At 44.7% G+C, this 19458-nt stretch overlaps 1 protein-coding gene across 1 annotated transcript in view; it reads right to left on the reverse strand.

Annotated features, from left to right (window-relative positions):
* The window catches only part of PJA2 (praja ring finger ubiquitin ligase 2), a 34812-nt gene extending 15908 nt beyond the window's left edge, over nt 1–18904 (reverse strand). The window contains exons 1-3 of the mRNA XM_064176398.1: nt 18767–18904; nt 18381–18705; nt 2934–3948 (exon numbers count right to left, since the gene is read on the reverse strand). Coding sequence (XP_064032468.1) covers nt 2934–3948; nt 18381–18705; nt 18767–18904 — 1478 coding nt within the window. The remainder of the gene's footprint in view (nt 1–2933; nt 3949–18380; nt 18706–18766) is intronic.
* Between the last annotated feature and the right edge of the window lie 554 nt (nt 18905–19458).

The following is a 19458-nucleotide window of genomic DNA, read 5'->3' on the forward strand; positions in this document are numbered from 1 at the left end:
GTCATTCACCAACCTGAACAGATGAATGTCAGGGGATTTTCCTAAGAGAATTTGTTCAAATATGACAAAGAAGAAAATGGCATAGAAAATAGCAAGGTGTGGGTTGCCTTAACAAAATAGTGATTCTACCAGAATCACAAGAAGGATGAACTTATTTACTGAATGCCACTTAGAAGGTTCATTTTGTACTATCAGTGACAGTAGACATCTATCAAAATTCAAAATACAGTCAAACAGCTAGGTTACATCAAAAAGATTACAATTAAAAAGTATGTGAACAGCAAACATGCTTAAAAGTGCACATCTTACACAGCAGTCTCCAACACCTGCAGCTCAGTTTTCAGTCTGCTAAACCCAGTATGCCTGTGTATAAATGTTATGTCCTCACCTGCAAACTCAGTTTAAAAAAACTCCTCTTCTATATAAAAATCAGCCAGTAAGACTTGCTGTTTAATGCAAAACATATCTTTGTAAAACTGCATATTATACACTGCAAGATTTACAAGACTAAAGAAGACCAAGACACAAATTATATGAAAGCATTTTAATTTGCCAGAGGAATATATTTTCCTATCGCAATGTTGATGACTAGAGAAAGGGATGGAAATATTAACTAACTTTGGCTAAAGGATTACAATAGAAATCATATCTACTAAGAAATTCCCACATGCAGTCTTATGCATCAGCTTAGTTTAGTTTGTTTCTGAGTGTTGTTTTGTATCTTATTTTCCTTGTTGGTTGGAACTGTAGGGGGATTGTTTGTTTGTTGGTTGTTTGGATTTTGTTATTCTTGTTGGCTTTTGTTTGTTTTTTTAATGCTGTGTTTACATAACAATAAAACGGTAAAAGCAGTCCCAAAATTCAAATATCTTATTTCAATTTCCTCTATTTAAAAATCCAAGAATGATTTCCAACAGTTTATAGTAAGTCCTATCACGTCAGTCAAATCTGAAGTCAGCGTTTGAACTGGCCCATACCTGCCATCCAATCCAAAACTGAATGGAGGGAACTAACAGATATGACCCTTATCCTACTGCTCCTGCCCCCCAGAGACCTACCATGACTCTCTCACCTTTGAGCATATGTGGTTCTAACAAACACACAAGATTTTATCCTTCCCACACAGCTTGTACATCTTAGTATCACAATAGCTGGGCACTTCCAAGAAGGGAAAACATGAGGTGAAGGCCCAGGCTGCCAAAGTCACTAAGGTGAACATGCTTCCTGTTTAGTGTTTCAGGTACTGTTGTCACGACAAGTGTAGTCAGATTCAGATATGCAATCAGTATTTCTTTTTGTTATGCTGCAACAATTCATCACTTTGTATCATAGAAAGCAATGCTGTAATTGTAAAACATGATCCACTTCCTCCACTGCATTTTAAACTTTTACAAGCAGCACTTCAGGAGTGAGAAAGAAAGGATTATGCAGTGTTGCAGTTTAACTCCAGACAGGAGTTACGCACCACACAGCCCCTCACACACTCCTCCTCTCCCTATGATGGGATGGAGAAGAGAGTTAAAAAAACAAAAAGCAAAATTCATATGCTGAAATGAGAACAGTTCAATAACTGAAATAAAATTACTGACAATAATAATGATGAAAAGTAAATTAAGCAAGACAGAAAATCCAAGAAAGACAAATGATGCACAATGCAATTAATTGCTCAACACCTGCTGACTGATCCCCAAGCAGTGATCTGTCCCTCCTAGCCAGCTCCTCCCAGTTCATATACTAAGTATGACTGTCTATGGTACAGAATACCCCTCTGGATAGATCAGGTCATCTGTCCTGGCCATGGTCCCTTCAAGCTTCTTGTGCACTGGCAGAGCATGGGAAAATGAAAAATCCTTAACTTTTGATAAGCATTATTTAGAAACAATCAAAACAGGGAGTCATCAACGTTATTCTCATACTAAATCACAGTACTGTGGCAGCTGCTAGGAAGAAAATTGTCCCTGCTGAAATAGGACAAGCAGTAACAAAAATTCTTCAAAAGTGAGCCTTAGAAGGAACAAAAGGATTCATTTGCATGCCCAGCTATATCTTTAATAAGAAATAAACAAAATTAAATCCACTAACATGCCTTACTATGTTCTTTCATAACTGGAACTTTTAAGGGCAAGAGTTTATGCATATTAATTTACATGCTGTCCTCTCCACAAAAGCAGTGGAAACACTCTACTAAGCAGGTTACCTTACGAAGCCTAACAGCAGGCACACACCAAAAAAAGCCACAGCAACATCTAGAAGGTATGTCTCATAAACAATGCAGTGGGAACAGAATCAACAATATGAAAACAAACAAGAAGAAAAACAGGGAAGGGAAGGGAAGGGAAGGGAAGGGAAGGGAAGGGAAGGGAAGGGAAGGGAAGGGAAGGGAAGGGAAGGGAAGGGAAGGGAAGGGAAGGGAAGGGAAGGGAAGGGAAGGGAAGGGAAGGGAAGGGAAGGGAAGGGAAGGGAAGGGAAGGGAAGGGAAGGGAAGGGAAGGGAAGGGAAGGGAAGGGAAGGGAAGGGAAGGGAAGGGAAGGGAAGGGAAGGGAAGGGAAGGGAAGGGAAGGGAAGGGAAGGGAAGGGGTCAGAAACCATTACAAATGGCACTGCATTTACCATAAAAGAACAGAAGGTTAGAATTTGTTATTTTTATTTTTCAACCTCAAATACCTCAGTTACACAACTCCACAGTGAAAAGTTCTTAACCAACATTATAGAAGTAAAAGTTAATCAAAAAGGGTTTATCCAGAAGATGTATATTACTGTTCTTTAGATGGACTTGAGAAAGGGGGAAGAACTGAAAGGAAGACCTGGCATTTTGCTACCTGATCAGATTCTGAAATTGCTTTAGTTTTTATGTTAGATTTGTGAACAAGTTATTCAGACTTGCACATTGTTTATATAAAAGATACACTATTATTATAGTTATGAAATTTTACCTGCTTTCATCCTTGTGGGACATTGGGAAGTGTGTGCTGCAGTCTTCAAACTCATCCTCAAAAGTGCTATCATCTAGAAGATTTTCTTGTTCTTGAGCTGATAAATTTTTCTTTAAGACTGTTTCCATGTTCTTTTGATGACCTTCACATGCTCTTGAGTTGAAGAATATACTAGAAATAGAATCTTCTTTGCTGTTTCTCAAGACACATTCAAGATGGTCCTGCTGGACCTCAGCAATTTCAATTCTCCTCCAGGAATCACTTCCCTCTTCACCACTAGGGAGAAGCTTCCCTCTCTCCGACTGGTTTGTAGTATTTTGTTTTCTTATTTTAGGTCTCACTACTAGCTCAGAAGAATTTCTTTGGTCAGCTTTTTCTTTGCTGGCATTTAAACCAATATCAATCGCCATAGGGCTTCTAATTCCAACATCCACTACGTTTTGTATTGGCTGTGTTTCATAACTGGCAACAGTTGGGCTCCTTTTCAGCACAGCTTGGTCTTCGGCAAAAAATTTAAATGTCTTGTTGTTTGGACAATCCAGGTCTGAATCTATGCTGAAGTATCTCATGAAAGGTATTGGGCCTGCTTCTTCACAGCATTCTCTAAAAGTACTGTGGTTGTGAGCAGGCAAGCGGGAGGGCAAGTCAGTGCAAGTCTCTGTGTCGCTTTCTAACTCAGAAAACATGTTATCTAGTGTTTCCTGAAATACACCTGCTTCTTCTCTTGCCAAAGAAGATTTGTCTTGAGCATCATCTTCCTCTCCATCACTGCTATCTGGCTCGTATGAGTCAATGTTTACAAAAGCAATCCTATTCTGACTATTCAAATCATTATGCCATCCAGATATATATTCTATAAGGTCCTCAAGATTTTCGTAAGGACTCAGAAAGTTCAGGAAAGGTTGGCTGCCTTCTAGACCACGGGAGAATGGTGATGTGTTCATTCCAAAAGTTTGATTTGACATGCTTTGGCAACTGGGTTCTCCACTTCCAGTATTTTCTATCACAGGCTCATCTGAAAAACCAGAAGAAAACTGAACCTGTGGACTTGGTGATCTCCTTGGGTCCCTTCCAGCCCCTAACATCCTGTGATCCTGTGACTGGAACCTTCACAGAGAGCTGTAAGAAAGAATGCACTGGAATGATCAAAAACAACAGGAATATCCTCATCCACAGTAACTGCTCATGAGAAAGAAAGGACAGGTCACTGCAGTAAAATTTCATAAAAGGAAACAATTACCAGAGACGTAGCAATTTCTTCACTAATGCATTTATGTTCTCATTTTATATAAACTAAGGATATTATAAATAGATTTAAATTATATAATTTCAGCTCTGTGATGGACAAAAGCAAGCATTAAAGAAACATATTCATAAGCAGCATATTTACACAGTTTATATAAAATGGAGATTTAAGATGAGAACAAAAAATCTGAAAAAAAAAAACATGAGAAAAAGCTGTAACTTTTCCTTAAGTTGAACTACCCACTCATTAACTGGCTAAACTGTTGCTCCTGCCACACTGAGATAAAGCCATTTATTGCTAATATAAATTGCATAATAATAGTATTATGTTTTGTACACTGGATCTGTGACTGCAATTCCTCTTAGGAGCTTAGTATTACTAGGGATAAATGTGCAATTAGAGTTAGTAGTTGTCCCGGGTTAGGGCAAATCCCTTCCCCGGGGAGAAATAAACTCACCACAACACAGACCCTTTTTTGAAAGTCAGGGAAAGATGAAATTGTATTTCTTATAGTATAACAATGTAAAGAGAGATAATAACTAGAGAAGGAAGGAACTAAAAAAAAACAATACAATAACCTTAAGGGAGATAGGGGAGGGGTCAAGCGGCGGCGAAGCAGCAGAAGCAGCAGTAGCCAAAACAGCAGCCGGGGAAGACAGGCGAAGCTGCAGCAGCAGAAGCCAGCAGGAGAAGGGGGAGAACAAGCTGTGCTTCTAGACACTGAGCTCTTGACGCTCCAATGAAATTATATTAATTTATCTATTGTTGCCATTATGTGGCCTATCCCTGGAGTGTTCATCTCTCCCCTATGTCTGAGCTAGAGAATCAGCTCAAACGGCCACAGTAGTAAAAAAAACAGTAAAAACATCATCTAAATAGTTAATCAGTATCTAGGTTGGTGAGTTCATGGCACTGAACTCTTACAAGAGCTGTGCTTCTCAGCACTAGGAGTTTGGCTTGTAGGAAACAGCATTTTAACAGCTGACAGTTGAAGCTGGCAGGCAGGCTCTCTGGAGATCATCCAGACAACCACTCTTGCTCAACCAGAGTCACCTGTAGTAGTTTGCCATCTTCCATAGTTGCTGAGATGCCTGTATGAGGTTAAGCCAATTAGCAAGGAAATCTGCAGCTTGCTTACATAGTACCACCCATCAAGAAACAAATATTCACCGGGAAAACTGCAGCCTAGTTGAGGTAAGGGAAATAAACCAAAACATTTCTCAAAGACATATTCGAAAAGCTGTAATACAGAAGGAAATTCCAATACAAAAGGTGGCTTGCTACTAAACATAAAAAACTAGTCACTCCTAGAACTTCTGTATGAAGTTACTGTATTAAGAACAAGGAGATAATACAATCTAAACTGCGTATTTCTTATGACCCCTAAAATGCTCTCCTGTGAGAGAACAATACTGGAACAATAAAGGTGGTAGAATTAGAAGGATCATAGAATCCTTAGGTTAGAAGAGACCTCCAGCATCATCCAGGCCAACCTATCAACCTATTGCCCTATCCAGTCAACCAGACCATGGCACTAAGTGCCTCATCCAGGCTCTTCCTGAACACCTCCAGGAACGGTGACTCCACCACCTCCCTGGGCAGCCCATTCCAATGCCAATCACTCTCTCTGACAACAACTTCCTCCTAACATCCAGCCTATATTTTCCCCAGCACAACCTGAGACTGTGTCCCCTTGTTCTATTGCTGGTTGCCTGGGAGAAGAAACCAACCCCCACCTGGCTACAGCCTCCATTCAGGGAGTTGTAGAGAGCAATGAGCTCTGCCCTGAGCCTCCTCTTCTCCAGGCTGCACACTCCCAGCTCCCTCAGCCTCTCCTCATAGGGTTTGTGTTCCAGGCCCCTCACCAGCTTCGTTGCCCTTCTCTGGACATGTTCCAGCACCTCACCATTCCTCTTCAACTGAGTGGCCCAGAACTGGACACAGCACTCCAGGGGTGGCCTGACCAGTGCTGAGTACAGAGAAAGAATAACCCACCTTGTCCTACTGGCCACACTCTTCCTGATGCATGCCAGAATGTCATTGGCTGTCTTGTCTATCTGGGCACACTGCTGCCTCATGTTCAGCCTACTATCTGTCAGTACCCCCAGGTCCCTTTCTGCCTGGCTGCTCTCAGCCACTCTGTCCCCAGCCTGTAGCGCTGCTTGGGGTCACTGTGGCCAAAATGAAGAACCCTGCACTTGGCCTTGTTCAGTCTCATCCCACTGGCCTCTGCCCACCCATCCAGCCTGTCTAGGTCCCTCTGCAGAGCTCTCCTACCTTCCAACAGATCAACACCTGCTCCTAGCTTGGTGTCATCTGCAAACTTACTGATGCTGAACTCAATGCCCTCATCCAGATCATCAGTAAAGATATTGAACAGGACTGGGCCCAGCACTGATCCCTGGGGCACACCACCAGTGACAGCTGCCAGCTGGATGTGGCACCATTCACCACCACTCTCTGGGCTCAGCCTTCCAGCCAGGTCTTGACCCTTATCAGAGTGAATCTGTCCAAGCCAGGAGCTGCCAGCTTGGCCAGGAGCTTGTTGTGTAGCACAATTCAGCCAATGCTAACTAGCTTATCTTTGTGACAGCGAAATTACAATTAATCAAATCAAGCCTTCTGAAGCCTAAGTCCCAAGTTCCAGGAAGAAGTCTTTATTCTTTACACCAGGTAATATGGTCAGGCATGGGCATGCAAGGCAACTGACTACATATGGCTCCTATTATTACAACAGTATTCCATACTCAAGGATTTTAGTGTTTTGCCAAGAAAACACAGAATAAGCAGTGCAAGAAATCTTACAAGAACAGTGGAGCAAAGCTGCCAGTATTATAATGAAGAGAGATTCTAATACAGCAGTAGTACAAGCCATTAGAAATCTACACAAGGATTCATATCAAAAGAGAGTTGCTTGTACAATGCAGCTAATAGTTCTCTATTTCAGATGTCTGTGGCTTTTCTGTGTCACTCAATCACTTTATATTTTTACCGGATATGTAATCAACAAAGTAACTTTTCTGTTCTTGAAATTCATCAAATTGAAAAGCAAACATCAAAGTCCATGAAGATAAAATTTGAAACCACCAACAGACTTTCCTGAACTTCAGGATAAAATAATAAAGTGTGATGGTTTGGAAGTTACCCTCCCTGCCCCTTCCCCCCCCAGCTCTTATGAAATCACCCAAACTAGACTCAGATGGGTAGAAATTAAGGAATGAAACTTTCTATTTACAGCTTAGCACAATATACAAGCAGATATTTACAATCTATACAGCTATATGCAGAAAAATACATGGTAAAAGGTAATACAGACACACAACAGCCCTCCCAGAAACCAGAGTCCCCAGGAGGGGCTCCCAACCACTCTTCCACCTTCTTTCCATCCCTCTACCTTACCTGAGGATACCTTACGTGTAAGGTGAATCTGGAGGATTGGCAATGGGGTTAGAAAGCAGAATGGTTAGTTACACAGAAGAAGCCTGGGACACCAACTGCGACAGAGACACACACACTTTGACTCTCCCGCTCGGTCTTATCTGTGTTTTGCATTCTAGTTTTTATACATCTCAGCAAGACTGAGTCAAGCACTCTTTCCCTTTCACAGTCTATAATCTAATTTCTCTCCTTAAACTATTCCAATTTGCCTCAAACTAGCACATAAAGCTTTTTCCTTTCCTGACCTCTTCACTTCCCTTACATACAGAGTATCTAAAAGCAAAGACACCATTTATTAGCAGTTATTTTATGTAGCTTTGAGTAAAATAGCCTGAAGATACACCTGCACACATGTACCAATTATCAGAGTCCAAGCAGGGGTTTGTTTGTTTGCTTGCTTTTTAAAATCTGCTTGGCTTTTTTTTTGGTTGGTGTTTTTTGTTTGTTTAAACCAGCAACATTGTTGAAGTTGTCATTTTGCTAGGACTGACATACAGGAAACAGCTCTGTTGCAATCTACCTAATACAAATCCTGAAAAATAAAATTCAAGTGAAATAAAAAATAAGTATTTTCCTTGGAGCTGTACTCTCCAAAATTATGATTTGTTAAAAGCTTTAAAGAAGCTGAAGTAGCAGGTCGAAGAAAGCTACATATTGTAAGCTACAGTTTTGACTAGAAGCTAGCCTTGAGAGGTGCAGACACAAAAAGTCCTGTGGTAATTTAGTCTACAGCTGCCAGCATGATAATTACAAAATACTGAAAACTTCTCCTTACATACCATTTTTGTAGCTTAAGAAGGCAATTGAGATTTTTGACTGAAAAAACACATCCCCTAACTCCAGAAACCTCACAAGACATTTTCAGGTAAGTATTCCATTGAATTTACTTGGATCTTGTTCTCATTCTATTATGGAAAATTTTATTTCCTTGGCATCCTTCACTCACACATAGTTACCTCCAAGACCTATTTCCCTCATAGAGGGAAAACACAATTTGGAGCCTGAGGCATGGGGAGAGGAGAAGTACCAGAAGGAAAGCTGGGAGAGGGGGGAAGAAGTTGCGGGGTGGTGGCAAGAAACAGAAGGGCGGACAAGAAGCCGTGGTGTGGAGGGCAAGAAGCTGCGGAGGGTAGGGGGCAGGGAGGGGACAAGAAGCAGCTGGGCACGTGGGGTGGGGGGAAAGAAGCAGCACAGGAAGCATGGGGGGAAAGAAGCTGAAGGGAGAGTGGGGTAAGGCATACCAGTCATCATATTACTATCACAGCTTTCCTCTTTTGCCACTACAGGCAGATTAACCCTGAAATTCTTTACATGTTTTATTATACATAAGCTTCAAACTACACACACTGCCAAACTACCACTCAAATCAACAAATACACAGTCAGAACTTCCCTTGACTGTCTGGAATTTCTGTAAACCTCAGAAAGCCCCATGTCTTGTAGAAAACTAAGCACTACATGGCCATTTGCTCATTCCCTCCTTCATCCAACAGGATAGAGGATAGAGGTGAAAATGAGACAATTTGTGGGCTGAGATAAAAACAATTTAATAATCTGTTTAGAAGAAAAAAGGACAAGAAAGAGGGAAAGAAACAAAAGCAAGGAAAAGGAGTGTTGCAAAGAAAATCCTAATCGCTCACTGATGTCCAGAGAGTTCCCAAGTAATAGCAGCCTGGTTAATCTCCTTTCATTCTACCAGTTTTATTGCCAAGTGTGATGGCATATGGTATGGAATATCCCTGTGGTCAGTTGCTACCTGCTGTCCCAGTTGTGTCTCTTCCCAACTTGTTGTGCACCTTCAGCCTCCTTGTTGGTGGCGCAGACTAAAAAGCAGAAAAGCCCTTGTCTCTCTGTAAGCACTGGTCAGCGTGACCTAAAACATCCCTGTGTTCTCAACTTTGTTTTCAGCAATAACCCCAAAACACAGCTTGATAAAAGGTTCTACAAAGCAAAGTAACTGTCCCAGCTCAAATCAGTACACCATATCATAAGCAAAAATTAAATATTTTTTCTAAAAGATTTATTTATCCAAAAATTCCTCCTTCCAAGCTTTGGTTTATCAGTGACTTCAGGCTGCTCACAAAGAAATTCCAGAAGTAGCTATTACTTTCATAAGCAGTATTAGTTCAGCTACCTGTATACTGAAGAATGGAATGTGGTTCAGGGATTTATCTCACAGGCATTAATTACTGTCTTGTTATTAATATTCAGGTAATTTTGCACTCTTCTTTCAGCTATACATCCCACTAAGTCAATGTTCTTAGTACAGTTCCCTCTCTTTGCCTGAGGCTTAAAGTAGTCCAAGTTCAATAAGCTGTCAGGCTGGCATGACACTGAAATCACTTTGAAATGAAAATTATTTATTTTATTTTTTTTACCTCTCAGATTAAGGAAAGTTATTGCTTTACTTATGAATGAAACAAGCTCGTTGCACTTTCAAACAGATTAACCAGTTTACATCTTTGGAATCTCAACAGTGCTAGGCGATCTCTCAGCAAACATGAATCAGCTATTTTTAACATGGTGGGCCCAACTTTGGACACATGACATTGACAGCTAAAATATCTGGGTATCTTTGAGAACAAAGGAAATGCTTAGTGTTGCACAGAATGCTAGGGATTGGAAGGGACATCTGGAGATCATCTACTTGGATCCCCTCCACTAAAGCAGGTATGCTGAAATCAGGTTGCGCAGGATTCGTGCAGATTTTAACACTCTCCAAAGAACCTCTCTAGTCACTCTGTTCCACTGCTCCACCATTCTCAAAGAACTTTATCCTGTCTGGCCAGCAGCAGAAAGATAGATCTGGGTGTAGAGAAGATTTCTGACACTTACTCAGAGGGCTTCCTGATGCTTTCCCTTGGTAGGGAAACACCAGGGGAGCAGACGGAGCCCACAGACGGCAGCTCTTGCAGGGCAGACTGACAAGGTGTGGGCCACAATTCACACAGAAGTCAATACTTCCCCTCTGCTTTGGCAAACAACAACATGCAGAGCTATATTAAGAGCGAAGCCCACAAAAGTATCCCCTCTACTTTGACTGATGCTGACAAAATTAGATCTAGCACTCTGATACAATTTTCATCACCACATTTTGGGGTGCACTGGGGGAAAGACAACTACTCCCAAACGGCAGTAAGGAAGATTTCCCTGACACTTGGAAGCAACACATGGAAACAACATACTGGATATGTTTCTACCAGTAGGAGTCTCATAGTACTTAAACAGATTGCCTAAGCAATGGGGAGGTTGAAGAATATCAATCAGCAATACTGCCCAGAAAAACAAAACAAAACAAAACAAAACAAAACAAAACAAAACAAAACAAAACAAAACAAGAAGGGGATTCAAACAAACACCTACTGAAGAATCACTGTAAGAAAGCGTTGGAAGAAGAGAAAAAGCCTGACAGGGTGTTTAACATCCCTGCTAGCTCCACAATTATACCCTTAAACTAGAATTTCAGGTATTAATTCTGCTCCAAAGGCTGAAATGACAATTGCACATAGCAATTTCAGAGTGAACTGGAAAATATGACTGCTTTTCTTCCAAACCTCTGTTATACAGAATAAGGTATGACCTACAGTGTGACTCTAAATCATTATTTGCTTGCTTTCACGTAACTCAGACCCTTTTATATTAATTTTATATATTTTTCTTTTAGTTTATTTTTTTAAACATTACACAATTGATATGCTGTATAAAACAGCACTAATTTTACTTACTGCAGTACAAATACTTTAGTTAGTTTTAGTAACCTCCTTCAGAAAACAGAATATAATTTTAAGGCCTTAAAAATATTGTTGCAGATCCCTGACTCTGAGAACAGCTCAAAATCTTACACCCCAACTTTCTTTTAAGCTGTCAGCAAGCTACAAATATCTTGTTCACCAATGTGGTAAGAACACATCTGTCAACTACAGAGCCACTAAAAGAGAAGGCATGTTTTGCTACTCTGTTTAAAAAACAATTTAGGTTATGAAAACACACATCTCAACATTGCCACTAAGCTAATGGGCTAGGACATTTTGTAATAAACTTATTACCACTAACCTCCTCAGCAATAAACCACAACCCACCATCAGGATAAGAACCTTTTCTCTGTCTTCTATTTTTCTCTGTTATTGACCAGCTGCATCATTTCATACTCAAATCTATTATGTTGGATTTTATTTTCCCTGCTAGTGTGTAGCAGAGACATACTGCCAATGTTACAGCAATACACAAAAGCCACAGAGGACTGCAGCACCTGAACCACTGCAAACTTCAGGCCATGTTTTAATAATTGTAATCACATGTGAAAGGACACACACATACATGCCAGATAGAACCCTCTCTGCTTCCACACCTGCACAGTCAGTTACCTAAAATGCTGTAATCAATGGCTACAGACTCTTCAGGAGAGACAGGCGAGGGAGAAAGGGTGGGGGAGTGGCTCTGTATATTTGGGATGCTCTGGATGTCATGGAGGTAGAAATCAAAGATGATCAAGTTGAGTCATTATGGGTGAGACTTAAGGCGAAGGCCAACAAGGCTGATATCCTGGTTGGAGTCTGTTACAGAGCACCCAACCAGGAAGAAGAGGTTGATTTATTGCTCTTTAAGCAACTGGAGGCTGCCTCAAGATCACCTGCCCTTGTTCTGGTGGGCGACTTTAACCTACCAGACATCTGCTGGGACTTAAACACTGCAGAGAAGAAGCAGTCTAGAAGGTTTCTGCAATGTGTGGAAGACAACTTCCTATCCCAGCTGTTACGTGAGCCTACCAGGGGGGCAGCCCTGCTTGACCTGCTGCTCACAAATAGAGAGGGGCTGGTAGGGGATGTGGTGATTGGAGGCTGCCTGGGGTCCAGTGACCATGAAATTATAGAGTGTTCAATACATGGAGAAACCAGGAGGGGATCAACAGAACCTCCACACTGGACTTCCGAAGGGCAGACTTCAGCCTATTTAAGGAACTAATTCAGAAAGTTCCTTGGGAAATAGCCCTTAGAAACAAAGGGGTCCAGGAAGGTTGGACCTACTTCAAGAAAGAACTCCTGAAGGCACAGGAGCAGGCAGTGCCACTGAGCCGGAAGATGAGCCGACGAGGGAGGCATCCAGGCTGGATGGGCAGGGAGCTGCTGAAGGAATTAAAGATTAAAAAGAGAGTGTATCACCTTTGGAGAAGAGGGGAGGTGTCCCAGGAGAAGTTCAAGGAGGTTGCTAGGTCTTGTAGAGGAAAAATTAGAGAGGCAAAAGCCCACTTGGAGCTCAGGCTGGCCACAGCGGTCAAGGAAAATAAAAAGTGTTTCTTTAAATATATGAATGGCAGAGAAGGGCCAAGGACAACCTCCAGTCCTTGTTAGATAGAGAGGGGAACATAGTGACAAAGGATGAGGAAAAGGCAGAGGTGCTTAACACCTTCTTTGCCTCAATCTTCACTAGTGGGACAGGTTGTCTCCAGGACAGCTGGACTCCTGAAGTGGTGGATGGAGTCAGGGACCAGTACAGTCCCCCTCTAATCCATGAGGAAGCAGTAAGGGACCTGCTGTGTCATTTGGATCCTCACAAGTCCATGGGACCGGATGGGATCCACCCTAGGGTGCTGAGAGAGCTGGCAGCTGACCTGGCCAAGCCACTCTCCATCATTTATCAGCAGTCCTGGCTCACTGCAGAGGTCCCCAAAGACTGGAAGCTGCCAATGTGATACCCATTCACAAGAAGGGTCGTAAGGAGGAGCCAGAAAACTACAGACCTGTCAGCCTGAGCTCAGTGCCAGGCAAGGTGATGGAACAGGTAATCTTGAGTGCCATCACAAAGCACCTACAGGATAGCCAAGGGATCAGGCCCAGCCAGCATGGGTTTAGGAAGGGCAGGTCCTGCCTCACCAACCTGATCTCCTTTTATGATCAGGTTACCTGCCTGGTGAATGTGGGGCAGGCTGTGGATGGAGTCTACTTGGACTTCAGCAAAGCCTTTGACACAGTCTGCCACAAGAAGCTCCTAGCCAAGCTGGCAGCTCATGGTTTGGACAGATTCACTCTGTGCTGGATAAAGAACTGGCTGGATGGCGGAGCCCAGAGAGTGGTGGTGAATGGTGCCACATCCAGTTGGCAGCTGTCACCAGTGGTGTGCCCCAGGGATCAGTGCTGGGCCCAGTCCTGTTCAGTATCTTTATTGATGATCTGGACGAGGGCATTGAGTCCAGCATCAGTAAGTTTGCAGATGACACCAAGCTAGGAGCAGGTGTGGAGCTGTTGGAAGGTAGGAGAGCCCTGCAGAGGGACCTGGACAGGCTGCATGGGTGGGCAGAGGTCAATGGGATGAGATTGAACAAGGCCAAGTGCAGGGTTCTGCACTTTGGCCACAACAACCCCAAGCAGCGCTATAGGCTGGGGACAGAGTGGCTGAGAGCAGCCAGGAGGAAAGGGACCTGGGGGTACTGATAGATAGTAAGCTGAAGATGAGCCAGCAGTGTGCCCAGGTGGGCAAGAGAGCCAATGGCATCCTGGCCTGCATCAGGAACAGTGTGGCCAGTAGGACAAGGGAGGTTATTCTGCCCCTGTACTCAGCACTGGTCAGGCCACACCTTGAGTGCTGTGTCCAGTTCTGGGCCCCTCAATTCAATAGAGATGTTGAGGTGCTGGAACATGTCCAGAGAAGGGCAACAAAGCTGGTGAGGGGCCTGGAGCACAAATCCTATGAGGAGAGGTTGAGGGAGCTGGGCCTGTTTAGCCTGGAGAAGAGGAGGCTCAGGGGTGATCTTATTACTGTCTACAACTACCTGAAGGGGCATTGTAGCCAGGTGGGGGGGTGGCCTCTTCTCCCAGGCAACCACCAATAGAACAAGGGGACACAGTCTCAAGTTGTGCCAGCGTAGGTATAGGCTGGATATTAGGAAGAAGTTCTTCACAGAGAGAGTGATTTCCCATTGGAATGGGCTGCCCAGGGAGGTGGTGGAGGCACCATCCCTGGAGGGATTCCAAAAAAAGCCTGCATGAGGCACTTAGTGCCATGGTCTAGTTGACTGGATAGGGCTGGGTGCTAGGTTGGACTGGATGGTCTTGGAGGTCTCTTCCAACCTGGTTGATTCTATGATTCTACTGACACCATTTGCAGCAGAATTTCTCAATACATTCTTTCACATGTGGCACATTTATCAAGTGTATAGCCACCCATTTTGTTATCCTTAGAGAGTATTTCAGTCATTATTAAATGATAATTTATTAACATTATTTATTAGCACTGATAATTCCATTTCCTATATAAACAAGTTACAGTCCTGCTTTACAAATCCTGCAAATGCAGCAGCCAACCAGGTATGCCCTATGAGAGAATTAAGATTCTTGCAAGGCCTACTATATTTTACAGTTGGGTAACTCAAATAGATGACCCTATTAAAGATGTACAGTATTATTCCAACCACTTCATGGTATTTCTGTGATAAACAGCATGAAGTGTGTTTCATTCAAGTTCTATCAAAACCATAGAAGCTTAAGTTCCAAACACTGACAGAAAGTACAGTCCTAAACTCAGGTCAGTGTGTCTTTTAAGGACCACTTTCCTACAGATGCTTTGAACAGAATGCTGTGTATTTAGTGGTTTGGGCTTATCCCACAAGCAGAGTCGGTTTTGTAACTCAAACATTGTTTCAGTGTACTAATTAAAGTTTCTAAATAGATCTGACAACTGAAGTGAATGCAAAGTAGACCTCCAGGACCTGTCCAAATGCAACACTAAACATATAGATAAAAGATTGATGAAGTGTCGTTATCGTTCTGCAGTAGATTCTTATCAGACTTACAGCCCCATTTGTAAAAATTCAGGAGGATCACTAACATACTACTGAATAAATTAAACGGAACAAATTTGCTCCACATGATTTGTTTGTTCAAATTACTATTCAAAAATAGAAGGATAAACCTTCATCAAACTGTAGGTTTTACGTCTGCAACTTCAATTACATTCTCAACTCAAATTATCTCAGACACCAAACAAACACTGCTTACACTGCAAAGCACAAGCTGGGGACTGTCTGCCTTACAAATGTATTGTCCTCAGTATGGAATTCTGGCCTCTACTGATGTGGAGCACAGCAATATTCAACAAATACTACAGACCACAAGACATTACTATGTAAAAGCAGACGCTGTGTCAGTGTAAAGTATTCCTACAACTACCTCTAACAGAATTCACTGAACTAATACAATACATCATACCAGTCATTTAGGTTTTGGGTTGGTTTTTGGTTTTGTCTTTTTCATTTGATAAAGTGTTTTTGCAGAAGGTCTTCATGACAGCAGCTAACTTGACAAGGCTGCTTGCTACATCATTATTTTGATGAGCCTTTTATCTGCCAAGAACTTTTCTACTCCTCTTACATCGCACTGCAGTTCAGAAATAAAAAACATGCATATTTCACAGAAGCTGCCTCGTCCTGTATTTTAATGCAACTTCAAAACACTTTTTTTTTTTCTGAACAGCTTGGGATTTTCCTTTCTCTAATGGGTTAGGGTTAGGGTTTAGGGTTAGGGTTCTCTGATCACAGAATCACAGGATGTTAGGAGTTGGAAAGGAACCAAGGAGATCATTGAGTCCAACCCCCCTGACAGAGCAGGACAATACTATCTAACAGAGGAACACATCCAGACAGGCCTTGAAAGGCTCCAGAGAAGGAGCTGCCACAATCTCTCTAGAAAGTCTGTGCCAGGGCTCTGTGACCCTTACAGTAAAGAAGTTCCCCCTTGTGCTGAGGTGCAACCTCTTTTGCTGCAATTTACACCCATTGCTCCTTGTCCTGTCCCAGGGAGCAGTGAGCAGAACCTGTTCCCCCGCTCTTGGCCAACCTTCAGATACTTACAAACATTTAACAAATCCCCTCTAAATCTTCTTTAGACTAGAAAGCCCCAGGTCCCTCAGCCTCTCCTCATAAGCCATGCCCTCCAGTCCCCTAATCATCCTGATGGCCCTCCCCTGGACTCTCTCCAGCAAATCCCTCTCCCTCTTCAACTGGAGAGCCCAAAACAGCATTCAAGATGAGGTCTCACCCCAGGGCAGAGTAGAGGGGAAGGAGAACCTCCCTTGATCTGCTGGACACACTCTTACTAATACACAAGGGCACATTGCTGTGCCATGGTTAACTTGTTATCCACCAGGACACACAGGTCCCTCTCCACAGGGCTGCTTTCCAGCAGATCACCTCCCAGCCTGTACTGGTGGAGTTTATTATTCCTCCCCAGACACAGGACTCTGCACTTGTCCTTGTTGAACTTCATCTGGTTCCTCTGTGCCCAGCTCTGTCTGTCCAGGTCTCTCTGGATGGCCACACAGCCTTCAGCTGTATCAGCCAAGCCTCCCAGCTTGGTGTTGTCAGCAAACTTGCTGAGCAGACACTCTGTGCCCTCATCAGTGTCACTGATGAAGATGTTTAACAGGACTGGCCCCAGCACTGATTCCTGGGGTACACCACTAGCCACAGCTCTCCAGCTGGACCTGGCAACATTGATCAGCACTCTCTGAACTCTATCCTGAAACCAGTTCCTAACCACCTTACTGTCTGCTCTTCCATCTCACACTTCCTCAGCTTGTTCACTAAAATGTCATGGGAGACTGTGTCAAAGGCCTTGCTAAGGCCTTACTACATCCACTGGTCTCCATGAATCTACCCATTCACTTATGGCATCCAAGAATGCTATCAGGTTAGTCAAGCATGACTTCCCCTTGGTAAATTCATGCTGACTGCTCCTGATAACCTTCTTCTCTTCCAAGTGCCTTGAGACATCCTCCAACAGGAGCCACTCCATCATTTTTCCAGGGATGGAGGTGAAGCTGACAGGTCTGTAGTTCCCTGGAACCTCTTTCTTGCCCTTTTTGAAGACTGGAGTCCCACTGGCTCTCCTCCAGTCCTCAGGCACCTCTCCTGTCTGCCACGATTTGGCAAAGATGATGGAGAGTGGCAGAGCAACAACATCAGCCAGTTCTCTCAGCACCCCTGGGTGCATCTCATCAAGGCTTATGGACCTGTGAATGCTTAATTAGTGTAAGTGATCCCTAACCCAATCTGCACTGACCACTGGGGAGCACTCCCTCCTCCAGAATGAGCAGGACGTCAATTCTGTGCAAGTCTGTCAGCAAATAAACCTTCTTTTATTACATAAACTTGCTTATACAAATTCAAATAAGCATACTCGCTGCACAGGACTGCGATCCCACTCCCGCTGTCGCCCACGGCTTTCCATCCGCAGCAGCACGCAGGCTCCCCGCTCCGCCCCGGGACACCGAGCTACCGTCACGTTGTGGGGCGAAAAGCAAACAAAAATGCAAACCCAGAGAACTCTGAACTGGAGGCCTGCTCTGCAGCTGGCTGCCCGACGCCTCGCCCGCGGCCCGCCAGGCCCGGCCGCTCAGGCACACTCCCACGCCAGGCTGCACGGGCCCGCAGCGCTGCACGGAGGCGGTCCCGCCGCACCGTCGGCCTTTCCCTCAGCCAATCCACTGCGGCTTCAGGCCGCGGCCACAGCGCGGCTGCCGCTGCGCCAGGCCAGGCCCTGTAAGCCGCTCCCTTCATCTCTCGCCGCTACGCAGCCCAGGCGACCGCGCCGGGAACAGGCAGTGGCCACTTCGCGCCCTGCTGCCGCCCACCCTCTCGGGCCGTTGGCCGCCCGGCCTTCAGCCGACGCGGGCCTGGCCTCGGCCCGCAACTGTCGCGCCGGACTAAGCCAGGCCGGCCTGCTCAGGGGCCCGCACTCGCCCCTCCCGAGCCCGGCTCGCCCGCCTCCCTACCCGCGTCCGCCACTACAGGCACTCCTGTTGCTTTTCTGAGGCAGCGGTGGCCAATACTTGGCCAGGGTGACGAAACAGCGACCAATTCCGGCCGCTGGGGCTGACACCGAGTCCGTGTGCTCGCCTCTGCTCCCGTGCCCAACAGGGGCGCGGAGCCGGCGCGGGTGGGTCCGCTGGGGAGACTCCACGGGAGACTCGGGAAGCGGTATCGCCCATTCCCCAGCCGTGGACCGGCAGCAGCGGGACCTACCCCTGCACGACGGCCGTGTGGCCTTACTGCCGCCAGAGGGGTGCCCGGCAGCAGCGGAGGTTGCGCCGCTGCAGCCTCGGGGGGCCAGCGGCACGGCGCTGCTGCTCCGCGGAGGTGAGCTCCCGCGGCAGCTTACCTCGGGGAGGAGGGCGGACACCGGCGGGGTGACATCATCAGCAGCTGCCACCGAGCTCCGCACCCACTCGCGTTTCCTGTTCCTGGCCTTGCCTCGTGTCCCCTTACTGAGTGAAACACTGCTGGCCTTGTAGTGCATGCTTTAGTTCTGCAGAGGGAGTTCGCTTCTCGGACGTCACTTACCTGGATTCATAGAGGCAGGCAGAAAACAATTCACGTTCACTCTGGAGAAGTAGGGAAGGGCGGCACATGGTGGGGCAGATTCATCCACGACACCACGCGATATGTATTGCACCGAAGAGGGAGATCAGCGAACGCACACATGCTCTGCAGGGGGAACAAAAACTGGCAGGGCGATGGAAAAGGTAAAAATAATGGGCTCCCCCGAGAGGAGCTGTGCTGCGTTCTGTGCATGCAGAGAGCGGCAGGTTCTTTCGCACAGAATTTGGGATCAGATGGCACCGAAGGCCAAGGAAGACAGGCTGCACGTTGTCTGCAAAGACAAATCTTCACCTGTTTTCAGCAGTGGTTCTTGGTAAGTTTGAACATTAATTGTTATTAGTCACAGAATCACAGAATTTCTTAGGTTGGAAAAGACCTTCAAGCTCATCGAGTCAAATCGTTGGTTTCACACTGACAAGTCGTTGTCTAAACCAAATCCCTCAGCACAACATCTAATCACTGGTTGGAAAG

This window comes from Pogoniulus pusillus, chromosome Z (assembly GCF_015220805.1).
Source record: "Pogoniulus pusillus isolate bPogPus1 chromosome Z, bPogPus1.pri, whole genome shotgun sequence".
Lineage (NCBI taxonomy): Eukaryota > Metazoa > Chordata > Aves > Piciformes > Lybiidae > Pogoniulus > Pogoniulus pusillus.